The sequence below is a fragment of the Aphelocoma coerulescens genome, chromosome 17, assembly GCF_041296385.1.
Source record: "Aphelocoma coerulescens isolate FSJ_1873_10779 chromosome 17, UR_Acoe_1.0, whole genome shotgun sequence".
Classification (NCBI taxonomy): domain Eukaryota; kingdom Metazoa; phylum Chordata; class Aves; order Passeriformes; family Corvidae; genus Aphelocoma; species Aphelocoma coerulescens.
Genome location: NC_091030.1, coordinates 7,789,205 through 7,808,277, shown reverse-complemented (window position 1 = coordinate 7,808,277; position 19,073 = coordinate 7,789,205). Strand labels below are relative to the sequence as shown.

Here is a 19,073-nt window from a genome sequence, read left to right as displayed (position 1 = left end):
TGGCTGTGGCGCAGAAGCAAAATACAAACGAGATTTTTGTCACCGCCACGCAGACACCGCCTCTGGTGCCCACCACGCTTCCTCCTAGGGAAGAAAAGACCCCTGCAGCACCCGTGGGTGCTCTGGCCAGGCTGGGCCTTACCTTCTCTCTTCATGCCCATGGCCAGACACTTCTGGTAGCGGCAGTACTGGCAGCGGTTGCGCTGGCGCTTGTCGATCAGGCAGTCCTTGTTGTCCCGGCACGTGTAGGTCAGGTCCTTCCGCACTGTGCGCTTGAAGAAGCCTTTGCAGCCCTCGCAGCTGTAAACCCCGTAATGTTTACCTGGGGGGGGATAAAATTCAGGTTTAAAGCTGGCCCCAGCTCCCCTCTCTGCCACCAGCTCTCCCAAGGCCTCTCCCAGCTGTGTTTGCAGGGAGCAGAGGTTTCCTGGAGCGGGAGCTCCATAGAATCAGGATGCCCTCCGTGGGCCACATCCAGCCTTACATCCAGGGAAAGGCCATTTCTTGGCCGTACAGCAGGGCTGGGTTAGTGCAGCAGTGGAACAGGGTGGCCCCTGTACCCCTCTGAGCTCTCTGAACCCCCCACACCAGACACACGACCCCAGCCTGCTCTGTACCCTGTTCCCACCCTCCCTTTCCAGCCTGGAGCACAGAAGGGGTCCCGAAGGACTCACAAACCAGGCAACCAGAGCTCTGCTGGAGCAGGAAGCTTTTAGAAAAGGAGAAGAATAAAGGGAATTAGCACATCTTTATCTCCCAGGAGTGAAGACACTCCATGTCAGGAGCATCTTTTTATGTGGCACTGTGTGACAGCACCAGTGTGCATCAAAGGATGGGGAGAGGGAGGACACCCCCGATGCCTTGCTCGCCAATAGGGTCAGAATGCAACCCCACTGCTAAACAGGGACCTGGGGTCTCCTGGCTCAGCCAGACCAGGACTCCATCCCCTGCCACATCCCATCCCAAAGGAGAGCTCCCACCAGCACTCCCCGTGCTGCCAGGAGCCAGGGAGCCAATGCCAACCCTCTGCCAGGGCACCCACACCCCGAGCCCTCTGCCCTGAGCTCCTCCTGGGGCGGGTGCCAGCCTCACCTGAAGATCTGTCCCCACAGATGGCACATATGTGCTTGGTGAAGGAGGCCATCGTTCCTGAGGGGTGTGCTGGCACTTTGAGGACTCCATTGAGCCCCAGGGGTGGCTTAATGTCTTCTGTGCTGGTGACGGAGTTCATGGGCGAGTTGAGCTGTGGAGGCACAAGCACAGGGCTCAGCTGGGACCAGCGCCACGGGGACACGGGGGACAAGCTCCCAGGGGGGACCAGCACTGCTCCAAACACCCACCACAAAGCTGAACCAAGAGGATTTGAGCACAAGGAGCACAAGCACTCATCTGCCCTGGCACGGGAGCCGGGGTGGCTCTGAACTGGCAGCAGGGTGACAGAAGGACATGGCCAGTCCCCCAAGCACCACCAGCAGCCACGCAGGGCTGACCCTGCCCATCCAAGGAGGATGTTTTTCCACTATTTAAGTGGAAGGCAAGTTGCCCCAGCACAGCCCCCACAGCCAGGGATCAGCGGCCACCCCAGCTCCACCCCACCACGGGACACAGGGACAAAGATCTGCAGTGGTGGCTCGTGGGAGAGCTGCTGGCTGGGAGCGAGCCCCTGCATGGATGACGAAGGCCAGGACACTCTTGTTTAGCTCTGCAATTCACAGAGATCCTTTTAGTATTATCTCTCCAAAGGAAAGCTCCATGGCAAATAAACAGATTCCAGATGCAGCAGGGCCTGGCTTTCCAGAGCTGGTGTGGGTGGGACACGTCTCTGCCACTTCCAAATGCTTCTCCTTCCTTCCCTTGGCCCCCAACAAGCAGAGGATTGGGTGGAAGCTGGTGCTGGCACCGTGGCACTGGTGTGGAGTGAAGCATTCCTGGGCTGAAGCCTCCACTGGGCTGTTACACCCTTGTGTGCAAGGAGAAACTGAGGCCCAGAGCTGTAGGATCTGGAGACAAGCTCACCCATCCAGGAGGGTCTGGGGGGCCTGGATTTGGTCAGCTCTGGATGCAGAGCCAGCTGGGATCACTGTGGGTGTCCCCAAGGGAATCAGCCTGCCAGGGACTGTCACAGAGCCACCATCCCTGCCAACCTCCAAAGCCAGGCTGGACACACAGGACTTGTGCCTCAGTTTGTTGCCTTTCTCCGCCCTAACAGAGATCCTCAGCGATTGCACTTGCCACAGATTAACCCAGGGAAGTCCCAGGGCTTGTGATCTGTCAATTAGAGCAGTGCAGCCGCTCCTCTGGCTTTCAAGTCCCCAGGCTGGTGGGGAGTATTTGGCAGGCAGATGACTGACAGCCCCACAACAGAGCCGAGTAAACCCACCCTGGAGAAAAGGGATGGATCTGCCTCCCTCTGCTGCCCTGACTGTGCCAGCTGATGAATCAAAGGCAGCTGGCACCTGGTGATGCACTCCTGGCTTTAACTGCTGTTGGATAGAGCAGAGGGGGGGGACGAGCAGGTCCCCAGGCAGGAGCATCTCTTTTTGAGTCCCACATGGTCTCTGCGAGCAGGGGCTGCCAGTCAGGGTGACCTGCCCCAGGAATTCCTCCCCGAGCACTCTCTGGGAAGCAGAGCCAGTTCCAGGTGCAGCTGGTGGCGACGGCTCACGTCACGCTGCATCCCTGGCTGTGGGACTGAGGCCAGAGGCCACGGCTGCCTGATGAAGATAAAGCCTTTCACCATCACTTCCCCCAGCCCCAGTGGCCCACAGAGCCCACCCTGAGAGCATCAGGGGGATGACAGGCAGAGCAAGACCCACCCAGGAGGGTGGGGGTCCCGCCAACCTCCCCAGCCCAGAGCATCAGCTGCTCAGAGCTGGGTCAGCCCAGGCTGGGAAGGGGAAAGTCATCGGTTCCTCTCCCAGCGCTGGCCCCAAACCTCAGCACAGGCACCCCGGGGTTCCCACACAGCCCTGGCGCCTGCCCCAGCCCTTCCCCTCCGGGAGCACGTGCAGGGAGGGGACAGAGGAGGGACAGCAGCCCCTGGCCTTGACACAGCACTTCTGCTCCGGGACAGCACGGCTCCAGCTCAGCAGTGAGCCCAGGCACGGGGTGGGGAACCAGGGCTCTGCTCCCCCACTGACGCCGGCACCTCTCGGCTCCTTCCCTTCCCTCTCCAGCTCATCGCACCCCGGACCGAATCCTGGCCCTTCTGGCAAGCAGAACGTTATTCCTCCTCCTCCCACCCCAAAAAACATCCCAGCCTTTCCCCGGTCCCCCAGGCGCCCTTACAAAGAGCACTGTGCCAAGGCAGACAGCGGCTCTGCAAAAGCCTAATCCCACGTCTGATCTCTCCCCACTCGCCCCCGGGCGCCCCGAGCTGCTGCCAGCGATGCCTGGGGCTCCACACAGCCCTGCAAACTGCATGGAAAGTCCTTCCCTCGCAGCTCTCGCTGAAAATCCTGCGCTTTTTTCCCTGTTTTTCCATCATTTTTAGGTAGGAGGGTTTAAGTAATCTGTTAAATCCCAGGGCTGCTGGGTGCAGCCCCCCCAGGCTGGCTGGGACCCTGCTCACCACTGCCTCGCACCCCTCATCCCTGGGCCAGCTCAGCACCAGCATCCCCTTCCCATGGATGCTGGGATGCCATGGCAGGATCCCTGCCACATTCCCTGATTTTGGGGCTGTGTTTGCAAACCACACAAGACCCTGGGAAGCTCCCAGAGCTGCAGGGAGAGCATCCTCCAGCACTATCACCGAGGGCTGCTGGGGTCCTCCCCTCCGCAGAACCACACGGGGTAGGGCGAGCCCCCCGTTTTTTGGGATCCTGGCAGCTCCCTCCCACCCTGGCGGAGCTGGGGCGGAGGGGACCCACCCTGGGGACCTCGCACACCGCGTGCTCTTCTGCTCTGCTGCCTCTCCGGAGGCGACGAGGCGTGGCCTGATGGCAAGTGGCATCTGCCATCTGATGCAAACCACCTTCCATCAGTGCCATCCCTGCCCGGCGACGGGGGCCACACGCCTCATTACCCCGGCACTCTGCTGGCCAGGGCAGGGGGGCTGTGCTCCCCACCAAGCATTGGCCTCGCTGCGCCCCTCCTCCTCCTCATCCTCATCCTCATCCTCATTGTCCTCCTCGTCCTCCCCCCACGCTCTGCTGGCCCAGGTAGGCGCCTCTGCCCGCTGCAGGGACGGGGACAGGGACCTAATGTGGCCAGACAGGGAACAGATGGCAGGAGCCATTAGGCTGAAGCCCTCCCAAGTGTCACCTCGAGGAAAACCACTTAGGACAAGTCCCTGAACAAAGGACGGGCACTCTGAGGGCTGGAGCCACCAGGATGGAGCCACTGAGGGCTGGAGCAACTGAAGGCTGGAGCCACAAGGATGGAGCCACTGAGGGCTGGAGCCACAAGGATGGAGCCACTGAGGGCTGGAGCAACTGAAGGCTGGAGCCACAAGGATGGAGCCACCAGGGATGGAGCCCCCTGGGCTGGAACCACCAGGATGGAGCCACCAGGGATGGAGCCCCCTGGGCTGGAACCACCAGGATGGAGCCACCAGGGATGGAGCTCCCAGGGCTGGAACCACCAGGATGGAGCCACCAGGATGGAGCCAGCAGGGATGGAGCCACCAGGGCTGGAACCACCGAGGGCAGGAGCCACCAGGGCTGAAGCCAGCTCGCTCCCACCACCATGCCACCACACTCTCACTTCCCCTTCTGCCCTGGAGCTCTGCTTCGTTTCAGTTCCCCCGCTGGCCGCTCCCAAACTGCACCTTACAATCGCCCTTTCCCCGCCACCTCCCTGGCTTGTGGCTCCCCTCAAGGTTGCCTCATATCCCCCTTCCCACTCCTTCCCCACCATTTTGGCGCCGGGGCTGCTAATTTTGCTCTGGCTGCCTGTTCCCAGGGGCAGTTTCAGTTCCTCTTCCCTCGGCCCTGGGAGGGGAGGGGATGTGTCCCCCCCGCTGGTGTCCCGCAGTGGGGAGTGGGGTGTGCAGGTCCCTGCACATGTGGGGGGGCCACAGGTTGAATCCTGCACGGGATTCAAGCTCATCCAAAGGCAAAACTTCTTCCTCTCTGCTCAGCACAGGGATGCTGGATCCTGGGGGTCCCCAGGGCTGGCAGTCAGCACAGCCCCATGTAGTAAAAGGACCTGTTATCTCTGGGAATAAATCAGGCCAATATTTAAAAATAAAGGTGCTGGCAGGTGCTTGACTCCCAGAGAGGGCCTGGAATAAATAAACCCACAGCGAGTGGCAGGTGGTGGCCAATTCCTTAATCTGCCCTTTTACTAAACATATCCCGTGCGAGGAGCCAGCAACAGGTGGCAGGGGCTGGCCAGCACCCCGATCTGGCTATTTTTAAAAAGAGCTTATCTCGCCCTGCTTGGAGGGGTTTTTACATAATCTTCAGCCACTGAAGGCCAGGCCTTGCCCTGTGAGGAGAAAGGGGCAGCGGGCAGAGGACCCCTGGGGTTGTACGAGTGACGGGACAAGGGGAAAGGGCCTCGAGCTGAGACTGGCTGTTAGGGGTAATTTCTTCATGGAAAGGGCTGTCAGGCTTTGGAACAGGCTTCAGGGAAGTAGTGGAATCACCACTGGAAGTGCCAAAGGTGTGTGGATGTGGCACTTGGGGACATGGGTTTGTGGTGGGCTTGGATGATCCTAGAGGGCTTTTCCAACCAGAACAACTCCATGATCCTATGGGGACCACGCGCTGGCCCTGCAGGGAATGTGCTGCTTCCCAGGAAGAAGAATCCCAGACAGTCCTAGGGTGGCTCTGGCTCCTGCCACAGCTACAGTAGCCCCCAGGTGACCCAGGGATGGTCACTACTCCCCTTCCACCCCATCCTGGGGACAAAAGGCGATGGATGGCCACGTTCCAGCTGCGCTGGTCCCTCCTGGCCCATCCTTCAGCCCCCCAAAGGAGCAGGACGCCTCCAGCTTTGTTTCCCCCTCGAGTTCCTGCTTTGTGCCTCCCCTTGGCGCTTGTCTGGATGAGGAACCCCCCGAGGTGGCTCCTCCCTGCCCAAACAGGCAGCAGAGAGCCCTCACTGCCGTGCCCTTACCTGCGGGCTGCTGGTGCCGAATCCCAGGCTGGGCGTGGAGGGGACGGACATCGAGTGCGGGCCCATGGGGGAGCTGATGACGGAGAACGGGGGGCCCATGCCATTGATGGGCGAGCTCAGGGTGCTGATGGGCGAGTGCAGCTGGCCCGGCGAGCCCAGCGAGGAGCCGATGCCCGGCCCGATGGACGGGTGCAGGGAGGGGGTGGCCATGGGCCCCCGGCTCGTGGGGGAGTTCAGGGATGTGGAATTCACTTGGTTGGAGAAATCTGGAAGAGAAGGAGGAGAGGAACGGCATTGAGTCACCCACGTGGGACAGAGCCCTGAGCTGCAGCCCCCCTGCTACTCCCCCAAAATTCCCAGTGCAGCTCCATCTTTCCAAACCACCTTCTCCTGGAGTATCCAGGCAGGCATTAAGACACATGCTGAGAGCATTTCCACCTCGTTAAGAGCATTTCCACCTCAAGCCAGGCATCAGTGCCCTCCTCCACCACCTCCCTGACACAGCTCTAAGCTCTGCCAGGGGCTCAGCGTGGCTGCTCCAGCTGATTCCCTCCATGCCACAGGATAATTTGGATTTATCACCAGGCCAGGCCGTGCGTGGGGAACAGAGAGCAGCACCCACAGGCTGTGGAGGTGGCTCAGTCTGTGCATCACACACATGGCGGGGGTGCGTGTCCCTCCAAAGGGAATGGAGGTTCAGAGGTTGGATTTGAGGATTTTGGAGGTCTTTTCCAACCTGAATGACTCCGTGATTCTGGAACACTCTGCTCTGGAGCGGGAGCAGCTCTGCAGGCAGCAGGACAGGCTGTGTGTGCCTGTCCCGGGGGAGCAGAGGAGGGGGGTGGGAAGGGGGGCTTATAAATAGCCTCCGATTCTCCCGAGAGGAGACATGGAGCCATTCCTGGCACATTTCCTCCTCATCCTGTCACGCTGCTTGCAAAACAATCCCCAGCGAGGAAGGGGCTGGCTCTGGCCCCCGGGGAGGGGCGGGCGGAAGGCAGCAGGGATCGGGGGGGTGGGGGGGCCCCCCAAAACCCACCTGGACCCCCCAGCTCACACCAGGGATCCAGAGAGGAGGAAGCACCAGCACGGCCACCTGGGTGCTCATGGTGGGTCTGCCTTTGGCTGCAGACCCCAAAGTGAAGTAAAGTCTGGAAAATTCCATCTTTGGTCGCCTGCATCTGTCAGGATCAGCTGTCTCCCCAGGATTTTGGAGCAATTAGCACACGAATGTCACACAGAGGGAAACGCTGAACCCACAGCAGCCCAGCCCCACAGCAACCTTCCCTGGAGATCCCCAATCCTGGCGGGGAAACCCCAGCAGGAGGAAGAGAAGGTTCAGCAAGGCAGCGATGCTGCTCTCGCAGAGATGTGGAACCAGCACCCCACTGCTGCTTCCAGAGTCCCATCACTGCTCCCAGCATCCCACTGATGTATCCAGCACCCCACTGCTGCTTCCAGAGTCCCATCACTGCTCCCAGCATCCCACTGATGTATCCAGCACCCCACTGCCGCTTCCAGAGTCCCATCACTGCTCCCAGCATCCCACTGATGTATCCAGCACCCCATTGCTGCTCCCAGCATCCCATCCCTACCTCCAGAATCCCACTACTGCATGCAGAATCCCACTGCTGCATCCAGAGTCCTACTGCTGCCTCCAGCATCCCACCTCTGCCCCCAGCATCCCCAGAATCCCACCTCTTCCCCCAGAATCCCTCAGGCACCCCCAGACCGTGGCAGAGAGGAGCCCCCCTGTCCCTGGGGCCAGGCCTGGCCGGGCTCTCACAGGATGTTGACACAAACCAAGCGCCGGCCACTCCGTTGTCACCCATGGCTGAGTGACGTGAGGGAGGCACAACAGGAACCCCAGGAAATTCCTTGAGGATTCCAGGCCTGCTCCTGGGGTTTGGCACAGCACTTCCCAAGGCTGGTTTTGGGGTCTTTATAGAGCAGCAGGGCTCTGGAGAGCCCCCAGTGGGGTCCAGGAGCTCGTTCTGGAGCAGGACCCCACAAACACCCAGGAGGTGATGGAGGGACACCTGCAAAGGATGCAGCGGGTCCCTGGTCAGGGGAAACAGGCCCTTGAGCTGTGCAAAGGGAAGGCAGCAGAGCACAGTCCTTCCTTTGAAAAGACCCGGAATATTTAAGGCAGGAGAGGTCACAGGCGGGTCACTGGCGACCGGCCCGCAACAGAAAGCAACGCACGTGTGAGGCCGGCACCCCTCCCAAAATCCCAATCCCTGGGCACCTCAGGAGCTCCCTGCATATCCCACGTCACCACATCAGCTCCCCTCAGCCTATTCCCACACTGATGTGTTCCCCAGCACCCAGCAAGGAGCTGGGAGGGAATAATTCAGGCAACGACAAAAAGGAAAAGAGAGGAGAGGGATAATCACAAACAGGGAAATATGGGCAGGCACGGCCACATTTGGGTGGGTTTGCACCCAAACCCCTCAGCCACACACTCAGAAATCTGAACCAGATCTGGATTTTTCAGAGCATCACGACTCAAAGCCTGGTTCAAAGCAACTTCTTGGACACTGGGAGGTTTCCACTCCTCATCCAAACACTCCCTGCTCCAAAACCCCGCTGGGAGAGCGGCAGCAATGGGAAACATTTACATCCAGCAAGCAAATGTGGGTTTTTAAACTTAGCAAAATCCAGAGTCCACTTGAGGCAACTCAGCCAGGATGCTGCCAGTCCCTGGCTCGAGGGAAGAGGAGTTTGGGGAAAATATAACTCGAAGTGGAGAGATGGGCATCAAGAGTGGGATGTGAGGAGTCTGCCCTCTTCCCCCACTGCAAGTATCCTAAAGGACCTTGACTGCAAAAAGAATGCCACCAAAAAAAAAAAAATTTAAAAAAGAAAAAGGCCTAAATTGAGGAAATATCCTTAACAGAAACAAATAAATTCCCAAACTGATGAGCACCACTTGGACTGCAGCAAACAGAGGAGGCATTTTCCCAATGGCATTTTCAGCTCAAGCAGTGTGAGACTGTTCCTTCTCCTCGAGGAGTTTTGCCATTTAAAGCTGCTGTGTGTGTGACTATCTCTTGACCAAAATAAACTCCGTGTCTGTTTCTAAATTAAAAAAAATTTGAAAAAATAAAAGTTCTGAAAGCATTTCCCCTCTGTCACACCCATCAAGTGCAGCTATTTTCTCTGTGTGTCCTTTGTTTAAGCACAACGACCTCTGTCTATCCCCGAAGATGCCCCATGGCAGTTGGGAGATCAGAAACCAGAGCTCGTCAGCAGCTGAAGAATTTGCAGTGAAGCTCTTTTTCTTCCTCCAAACTACGAGCCCGCCAGCCACAGAGTTTGGACGGGGATTTTTCCCAAGGAATATGACATTTAGGGCAGGGCCACATGATCCATGTGCAAGGGATGTGCCCTGTGAGCACTCCCAGCTCTGCTCCACGGCACAGCAATCATCCCACGGACGCCAGAGCCAGCAGGGCACCCTGACTTTTGTTTTTCTGGTGCTCATCCCTGCCTTTCCAAGATGTCTTTGGGATGGATTCCCACCTCACAGAGCAGCAGCAGCCCCAAAACCAGACACTGATGGCACAGGGAGGGCACAGACTGATGTCATCCCCACCAAAGTCACACAAGACATTGAAAGCAAGGCTGGGAACAGATCCTGGCAATTCTAAAATCCAGGGTAGCATCTCAACTGCTGGATCACCCTTCCCTCAGACAGAACTCTCCTGGCATTATCATCATTATAATAGCAATTCAAACAAGAATATTATCAAAAATCTTCTATAATGGGGAAAAAAAACCCACCTTCAGAAAACATTTGTACCCAACATCCCTGGGCAGCTCCACTGCTATTTCCATCCCCTTGGCATTCAGCACAAACCTCCAGCTCAGACCAGCCAACATCCACGGCTGGATGCCTCCCAGACGGGCAGGTCAGACCCTCCAGGAGCACCCGGAATGCCACCAGCCCTGGCCACCCTTGCCTGTGGCATTTTGTCACTCCAGTGCCACTCCAAGTGCTGCTGCCTGGCCAGGGCACGTCTGCAGCAGCTGCAGCAGCTTTTGCTGATCCGGCACTATCACGGAGGGCTGTGATTTTAACATTTCTAGACCACAAAATGTCCCAGAGCAGAAACAATTCCAACAGTGCAGAGGCGCTTTTTTTCCCAGGATAGCTCATTTGTACCGGAATAAAGTGTACCAGCAAAAGCTTTCACCAGAATAATCTTCATTTATGCCTAAGAGGCTTTGCCAGTAAAACTACAGTGACCCAGCTCTGCTGGAAAACCTTTTCTGGCGTATCCTGGGAGTTTACTCAGCAGCTCGGTGGCTCCGCACTCGGATTCTGAGAGAGGGGAAGTTAAAAAAAAAACCAAGTTATTTCAAGGCACAAACAGACTCTCTGAGCTGTGTTTTTCTGCAGCTGAGGAGAGCTGCACACACAGGATACAATTCACTGGGATCAGAGGGGTTTGCAGCACACCAGGGCTCGAGGAGCTGTCACTGTAGGACCACCCCAAGAGCCTGCCCCTGACAGCGGCTGAGATTTGGAAAGTCACTCACAACCCCCTGCTTCCGCTTTCCTTTTTCTCCTCTCAGCACCTCTTCCTCCTTAATCAGAAAGCAAATCAATTCTGGGTATTAAACAGCAGGAAATTCTAAATTTGGGTTGCCACTCCCTTCCTTAAGTCAGCCCTTGGCGTTGGGGCTTTGCAGTGCTGTGGGGCCACACCAGGAGGGGATCAGGACCAGCAGCACACATCAGGATTCTGCAAACATCCTCCTCCTCCTCCTCTGCTCTCCAGCATCCCTTTGGTGGTGCCCAGGTTCCAAACCCTCACCCCCGAATGCTCGTGGATCAGGTAAAAGCAGCACCCCACGTTCCTGCGTCGGTGACTCTACACCGAAATGAACTCGGCGGTGAGAACCAGCGTCCTTTTGCTTTCACTCCTCAAAAGCACTTCAGGAATCTCACGTGCTTTCCAGACAAGGAACCCCAAATGATGCAGGTTTCCCTTTCCCTTCCTCTCACCTTCCTCACAGCAAACCAGGGCATGACTGGCGAACAGCAGGAGAACGCCAGGATCCGGGCAGGACACGAGGGCTGGCCCGTGGTTTTCATGTGAGAATCACCACGGTAATGCTGTGACCACAAGAGGTCAGGTCCTCGCTTTTGTCCTGATCACAAACTCGGGGATGGATTTAAATAGCCCCTGGCCTAGAATCTTGAGTAAGTTTGCTCTCAATTTACAGCAGCACAGCTGAGAACCGAAGGGAGGATGGAGCAAGAGCTGCCTCTTCCCCCTCCAGTGGTGGCTGCTGCCATGGACCCAGCAGTGCCCGACCTGGGCACACTCAGGGGGGTGACCTGAGTGTGCAGTGTGGTTGTTATCCCAAAAACTCATCCATGGATCCAAGGAATAAACAGCATCCCGTGGCAAATCCAAGCACATTAAGCTGCATTTAAAGCACTTTGCCCAGCCAGGACAGGCAACTGATCCTCTCAAACCACCTGGGTTCCAAGCACACAGTCAGGGAATCCCTGGGAATGGGCACCCCAAGCTGTCAGAAGAAGCTGTCCATTATCCATAATTCCCTTCTGAGTATCTTTTCCACAGCCATGGGCAAAGGGATGTAGGACCATGGGAATGCAGCACTGGACAAGTGTGCTGAGTATTTCTGATTTCACCAAAAAGTAATTGGAATTGTTTTTTCTTTTCACATTTCTGGACTCAAGTACAAAGACAAACCCAAGAACATCCCTCTGAGACCCCCCCAAACCCTGCACAAGGGGCAGCACACAGAAATCTGTCTTTTTGCAGGCATTCCAAAACCACCACGTGCCATTTCTCTTCAGGAACCTGCTCTGAGATTTGGGAGAGTTTCTCCAGCCACACTCAGAACCTTCCCCAGGTGATGCCGTGGTGGTTCAAGCTGCTCGAGGACAGTGAGAAACTCAGTTTCAGCTGCAATCTGCACAGGGTGGGTTCCTCCTCCCAGCAGCTTTCACTTTGACCAAACTAAAACCTCAAAGCCACAGAGCTTCTCACCTCTGGCTCCGTGCTCCCCCCGAAACCTTCCCGCAGCACCACTCGGCACCTCCACCAACCCCAGCCAGCAGCAGAGGTGCTTTTTGGGTTTTCATTGCAGCAGCAGGGGTTTTCTTTGGCTGGAGGAATTCCACAGCATCCCTCTGCGTGCTGCCAGGCGTGGGTGCTGCCTCCTGCCAGCATTTCACCTGACAGGTCGATGGGCCCTGGCGTGAGATTAAGGCACCCTCGAGCAGCTTTCCGCCCGCACTCCGCACGCCAGCCTCTCCCTCCCCAACCAGAATTCCCGCTGCACCACTCAGGAAACCTCTGCTCTCTTCCCACGAGGTGAAGGGGAAGAGCAAAAGCATCCCACTGCTGAGCCATGGGGGCTCCCCAAAGCGGGACCCACCCCAAACCTTGCAGCAGCACTCTGAGGAGGTGGCAGCGTCCCTGTCCCACAGCTGGCTCACCTCTGTCCCTGCAGCTCCAACAGCGGCTCTCCCTCCTTCTCCTATTTTTTCCTCTGGATTTTTCTGGAGAAAACCCCACTTTTTGGCAATCTGGCTCAAAGCACCACAGGGACACTTTTGGGAGACACTCACCCCTAACTCACCCCATCACCTGCTGGACCCAGGGTGCCCAGGGGTCTGGAGACCCCCTGGCACAGGATCCACACCAAAACTGGGATACCTGCTCCTGATGCTTCAGAGCTGCCATGGAGCAGGGGGCACACAGACCCCACCCCAGGGCTGACCAAGTGTGCTCAGCACCAGCACAGGGGCTTATTCTAGACTTTTTTCCCTTAAAACCCCATCCCACCCTCTCAGGAGGCCGCTAAAATCACACCCAGCTCCTGGAGCAGTGGCAGAGCTGGAAGCCTGCAGGGGCTACCCCATCCCCAAGGGGGAAGGACTGAAAAGGGGAATTTTCCAGAAGCTGCTGTCCCTGCGCGCTGCCCTGTCACTGGAGGAAACGCCTCTTCCTCCTGCCTTCCCGGCTTCCTGCCCCACATGGACCCCATCCCAAACCATCTCCCCATCCCAAACCACCTCCCTATCCCATGGAGGACCCCCACCCATGTCCCAAGCAGACAGAACAGCCTCCAAACCGCTCCAGCAGGACCTGGAGGGGCAGGCAGAGAAGGGCAAAGCAGGAAGGGTGAGGAGCGGGACATATGGGAAGTGTGAGGAGAGCAGGGAAGCCCAGGGGGAGGGGAGAGGGCAGCTCTCCCCCACCCTGGCAGCGCTGGGCGGAGGGGGAGGGTGCACCCAGGCAAACAAGGATTCTGCTGATAAAGCAAATGTGACTCAATCACACGCTTGTGCAAAGATGTCACAACAGTGCTGAGAAATTACAGGCTCCTATTTCATCCCTCGAGGGCCGGCGCTGGCCCCGCTCTCACAATGCTCTCTGTTCTGCTGTCAGCGGCGCAGCGAGTGCCCCTAATTTACTGGCTGGGAACCCGCTGCAGGGCCAGCCCATAATAGGGGCAGTGTAGTGCTGCTGCCAGGGCTCCTGGGCTGCCAGGGGGTGGCTGATCAAGGGCTCGACGTGGCAGCTCTGTCAGCAGCAGCAGAAGCGGCTCAGAGCAGGGCTGTTCCCCTCCCGGCACTTACAGGGTGTGGGAGAGGGGATTGATGGCCCCAGCCCCAAATCTGGCAGAGCTGGGATTTCCCAGGCAAAGCTTGCTTGGGGTTGTATCTCTCCAACTTCTTGGGTGTGCTCATGTACCCTAAAAGGGAAGTTTGGGGGACCCCAGTGCCAAGGAACAAGGGCTGAGCCACCACCCCTGCCGCCGACCTTCCCCAAGGACAGCCTGGAGCAGGCCGTGCTGAAAGGGGACTGGACCTGCTGGCCCCTTTCCAGCTTCCAAACAGCACCAAGGAAGCCAAAAGCAGCAGGAGAAGATGCCAGCAGAGGGGAAGATGCTCCCTCTACTCTGCAAAAACAGAGGGCTGCTCACGGGGGTCCTTCCCTGATGGGCATCACCAGCATGGGGATGTGGTGAAGGTGGCATCCAGGCACTTCCCAAAGTCTGTCCAGGCTGCCCAGGGAGCTCTGCTCGGAGCTGCTCATCCTCCCTGCAGCTGCTGACCTTCGCAGCCTTGGGCTCCATCCTGTTCCCCGAAAAGAGCACGGTGAGAGCTGAAGCACAGTGGTCCCGCAGGTTGCTGGAGCTCATTATGGCCTTTTAATTATGTTCAATTGCAGTTTTATGGGCTTACGGGCAAATTGGAAGTGATCTAATTGCCCTTGAGGGGGTGCTGGGCTCTGAGCTATGAAAATTCAAGCAGGATCCAGCAAGATGCAGGGGGAGCTCGGAAGCTTTAGGCTCATTCCAGCAGAAAGAGGAGAAGCTTCCACTCATCCTGGAGATTCCCCCAGGACATCCCAGTAAGGAGCCACACACGTGGCACGTGCCAGGCCCACCAGAGAACCCGGATCAGGCGCTGCCCCACTGCCCCAGCTCATCCCAGCCACTGTCCCCAACATCTGGGGACATCCCCACGCTGGGCTCCAGGGAGGAGGGATGTGGAGAGGAGATGGGGCTCAGACCTGCAGCCAAGCTCTCTGCTCCTGGGGATCCTGCTCCCTTGAGCCCCAAAATATCCCTCTGCAAAGCAGGCAGGGCAAGAAGTAGCCAAAAGGATGCCAAGTGCTCTGGGAAACAGGAGCTCCAAACCCCCAGCTTCCCATATTCTCCCTCCAGCAGATCCAGGATGAGCTAAATCCTAAAGACCACGAGCAGGAGCAGCCCAGCAGCTCTCCCAGCCACTGGCTTTGAGATCTATGAGCTACAACATGTTCCTCATTCATTAATGAGTCCTGGAGGTGCAGGATGTGGCATCCACCCTTGTTCAGCACCTCCCCATTGCCTCCTGCTCCCATCTGTGGTCATCAAGGAGAGCAACCATCGGCCCACACGACTTGTAGAGATCCTACAGGATGGGCCAAGCTCCATGCTCGGGGGCTGAGACAGCAGCAGGAGGTGAGAGGAGGAGGAGGAGGAAGACACAGCCGTGAATTTCCTCCGTCTGGCTCCCAGAAACAACGGCCCACAAAGCACCGGGCAGACGGATTATATTACGGTGCTGTGCGTGCACATTAATCCAGATTTGAGATAATTACAGTCATTCACTTGGCATAATGGGCTTTAATTGATCCAACGGGGCCGGGGCTGGTGCTCGCCGCCAGTGTGCAGCTGGCAGCCCAAGACACCAAAGCTGCGCCACCACTGACCAGCAAAACCAACGCCGCTTCCTGGCTTCCCAGAAAACCAGTTGCCCAGAAAATCAGTTTGTGGTGGTTCTCCTTAGGGGATGCTGGAGGATCCATGAGGCAAGGCCACACGGACTTTTCCATCTCTCAGTTGAGACCCAGCAAGCCTGGCATGGGCACCGAGGTGTCACCCGGTCAGGAGACATCTCGTGAGCATCCAGGTGGGATGAGCCACCCCTCCAGACGGCTTCGCTGCTGGGAACTGGGCAGGGGCAGCCCATGGGAATGCTGGTTTCCAAGTCTCCTTGGAGAAATGCCTGCCTCTCAGAACTATGCCTGGTGGGAAGTCGGTCAACAGATCCCTGAAGGTCCCTTCCCAGCAGTGTTTTTGTGCTTTAATGGTCACAGAGCTGGAAACACAGATGGGCAAAGGAACTCAGAGTCCCAAAACAGCCACCCCTTCCCACCTCAGCTCCTCCTCCACATCTCCACCGATGCCTGGAGAACGCTCCGGAGCGAGCCAGCTCCCTCAGGGACAAACCACCCACTTTGTGCCCCTCAGCTGCAGGTCCAGGAGGAAGAAGGAGCCTGAGGACTGGGTGCCTACACAGCAAGGTGCATGATGAGACAGGGAAGGCAGAGCCAGGTTCCCTTCCATAAAAGCAAGTTCCCTCTGGAAACCAGATGCCATGCACTTTTATCCAAGAGAAAGAAACTCTCCTCGAGTCTTACATGATGTGTTGGGGTTCAGTGTCCCACTCAGGGCAGGAGGGGAGGTTTAAGCCCCCTCAACTCTGGCTGTGTGGCCAGAGGGATGGGCAGGAAGGCTGGGTGGGTTGTTCCCCCTTCCCAGGCCAGAGAGGAGGCTTGGGAAAGCATTTCCCTCCCTCAGGCAGGCAGCAGCAAGGGATGGGCTGCCTGCAAGCTGCCTTTGGGTTTAAGTTTCTGGTTCGAGTCCAAAGCTAATTAGGCTGCGCCAAGTCCAATCAGATAGCCTCGGCTAATTGAGCTCGGCACGGACGGGTCAATGTCCAGCAGGGCCCGGCGTTCCAGGAGTTCTGGCAGCCCACAGATAACTGCCCGGGCCTGGGAAGGGGAAGGACCCCTCACAAAAATGTTCCCTTCGTGTACAGGCAGCGTTCTCTGCCAGAGCTGAGCACAGCCTGGGTTAACCCCTCAGACACCGCCAGCGTCGTCTCCCAACCCCAATGGATGAGGAGGCCCCAAAGGCAACGCTGGGCAGGGATAAAAGGGAGCGAGTGAGGTATGAAATTGGGTGACTTCACCATGCTCTGGTGTCACCTCTCCTGGTGTCACCCCAAGAACAGGCTTGGTGAGCCATGGCACAGACCACACACCACAGAGCAGAACCCCCACAGCACCCAGCAAGGGCAAACCACATCAACTCCAGCCACACAACTCCTGGAAATGTGACACTAAGGACCCTGGAGCTGGGTGCTCCATGCTCTCCACACAGCTCCTCCAAAGCTGGGGTAGATGTGTCTGCAGCAGACTGCAGCCTCCAGGCTAGGAGAGAGGGGTTTGTCCGAGCTCTGGGAGCCAGCAGGGCTGTGGGACGGGGTCAGCAGCACTTCCCAGATGTGCCTGGGCATTGCAGCCAAGCACTGGGACCAGGGAGAACATAAGGAAGATGAGGGGCTCCGAGGAAGGCTCTGAGGAAGTCCTTCCGCGGGTGGTTCTCAGCCCTGCTGAGCAGCTCCCCCAGCTCCTAACTTCTACATTCCAGCCAGGAAAACGACAACATCCAGCTTCCCAGAAACCACAAACTTCCTTTTTGCCTCTAATCCTGCCCGTACTTCCAGGCTGAGCACCATCCAGCCGGGCAGAGAGATGGCAGCCTCGATCCCTGCGCCGGGAACACCGAGAGAATCCCCACATCCGCTCCCTCCACCCCCGGCTGCTGGGAAAGGCTGCTCCTCTTCAGCTGACAAATGGATGAGACGTTTCATTAATAAACCCCAGCTTCTCCTCACACTTCTGATTACAATCTCTCTGTTTGGATCTGTGCTCATGTTACACGTTCGTCTCAATTATATATTCCCTTCTCCTTAAATCCCCACTTATCTCCTTTACCACGTAAATCAAAGAGTGGGCTCTGGTTTGGGGATTTTTTTGTTGTTTTTTTTTTCCTTTGCATAACTTTCCCTGCTCCAGCAGCACTTAGAAAATAAACAGGAATTTAAACTGCAGCATGTCCTGGTAGACTCCGAGCTCATCTTCCAGCAAGGAGGGTGACATTGGTCCTGCTCGCCACCACTTGCTTCCAGCCCCACTGTGTTCACAAAGCACTTTTATTTATTTTTTTACTCAGCCATATCCTTACTGGGGCATCCCTGGGAATATCTTCCCCCCACAAATCCCTCGTTCCAGCTGGAGCAGAACATGAGACACCGACCAAAGCAGCAGCACAGGGCCAGCCCAGCCTGGCTCCCCCCGCACTGCCCCACATCCCTCTGGCAATTAAGGCAATTGCTTGCATGGAAACCTAATTATATTAGGGAAGTATTTAGTAATTTTTAACTGTTGGGCTGGTGGCTCGGCTCCCTCCCCCTCCCACATTCCAGCAGCGCCGGGCAGGAGCTGCAGCACTGGATTCTCCCCCTTTGCCACCACTGCTTTGAAGAGCAAGGGTGAGGAAGAGGAGCAAGGTGGTGTGATGGGCTCGGGTGGCGGCCTGGAGACTCGGGATGAGCTGGAGAGTCCCCAGCAGTTTGCCTGCCAGGTTTGCATGGGATGGCTGGGAATGCCCAGCCCTGGCACATGGTGGCCTCTTGATGCCACCATGAGAAAGATGCTCCAAGGTCCCCTCACAGGGCTCAGCCCTGTGTGTGATGCCCATCTCTGCTGAAAATTCAACACTCCAGCCACAAGGTTTTGGGTGCCCTGGTTGTGTCTCCATCCTCCTCCACTCTTGTACACAAAACTTGGGTGGGTGAGAGCAGAGCAGAGGCACCACTGCACCGAGCCCCACCAGGCACCCAAAAATAACACTCCTGGCCCTGTTTGTCCACAGGCAGCAGAGCAGGAGCCCACCACGAATTGAGTTCCACCACGGATTGAGTTCCACCACGGATTGAGTGCACCATGGGGAGCTGTGCACCATGGAGAGCATCACAGGGGCCTCATGCTGGATCATCTCCATGGGCCACCCACTCTCAGCCCCAGCAGGACCACGAGGCTCCCCCAGCCCAGCCCTGACTCCCCCAATTCCCCTTTCCCAGCCCTGGAAAGGCCGGCGGTGCCTTTAAGAGGCCGGAGGGGAACGTGATGGCCGCTTTTCCGAAGGCCCATTAATTTGCCAGCATCACATGCTCTGCAGCTGCAGCCTGGCAGTGATTTATCCTCCTCTGAAGTTCATCAGAGGGAAAAGTACTTCCCAGGCTCAGCCTATCCCCCTTCCCCTCTCTCTGCTCCTCTCTCTGGTGCAAGCTGCCCGTGTCCAGAGCCCGGCGAAAATCCCGCTGCCCCATCCATCACCCCGAGTGTCACCCCCTGCCCTCGCCACCCAGCCCAGGCACTCTCCTTCTCCCCGGCATCTGCCAGCAAAAGAAAACTTCCTCTGCCTTCCTCGCCTCAGTGACCCACCGACGAGAAAGTCATTAATTAATAAGGGGCAGCACTGCTCCGGCTCCTCTGTGGCCTGCAGAGCCCCCTCCTCCCCATCCCCAGGCCCTGTAGCCAAAATAAACGTCAGGGAGGAGGCGGGCGTCCCCTCCTCCTGCCGCCACCCCCCTGCACGCCGCCGTCCTCCGGGGA

The 19,073-nt window shown here is 57.5% G+C and overlaps 1 protein-coding gene across 1 annotated transcript in view; it reads right to left on the bottom strand.

Moving 5' to 3' along the window:
* The window catches only part of RXRA (retinoid X receptor alpha), a 101,246-nt gene that overhangs the window by 28,475 nt on the left and 53,698 nt on the right, over positions 1 to 19,073 (bottom strand). Inside the window, exons 2-4 of the mRNA XM_069031663.1 lie at positions 6,064 to 6,329; positions 1,093 to 1,243; positions 143 to 322 (exon numbers count right to left, since the gene is read on the bottom strand). Of these exons, the coding sequence (XP_068887764.1) occupies positions 143 to 322; positions 1,093 to 1,243; positions 6,064 to 6,329 (597 nt within the window). The remainder of the gene's footprint in view (positions 1 to 142; positions 323 to 1,092; positions 1,244 to 6,063; positions 6,330 to 19,073) is intronic.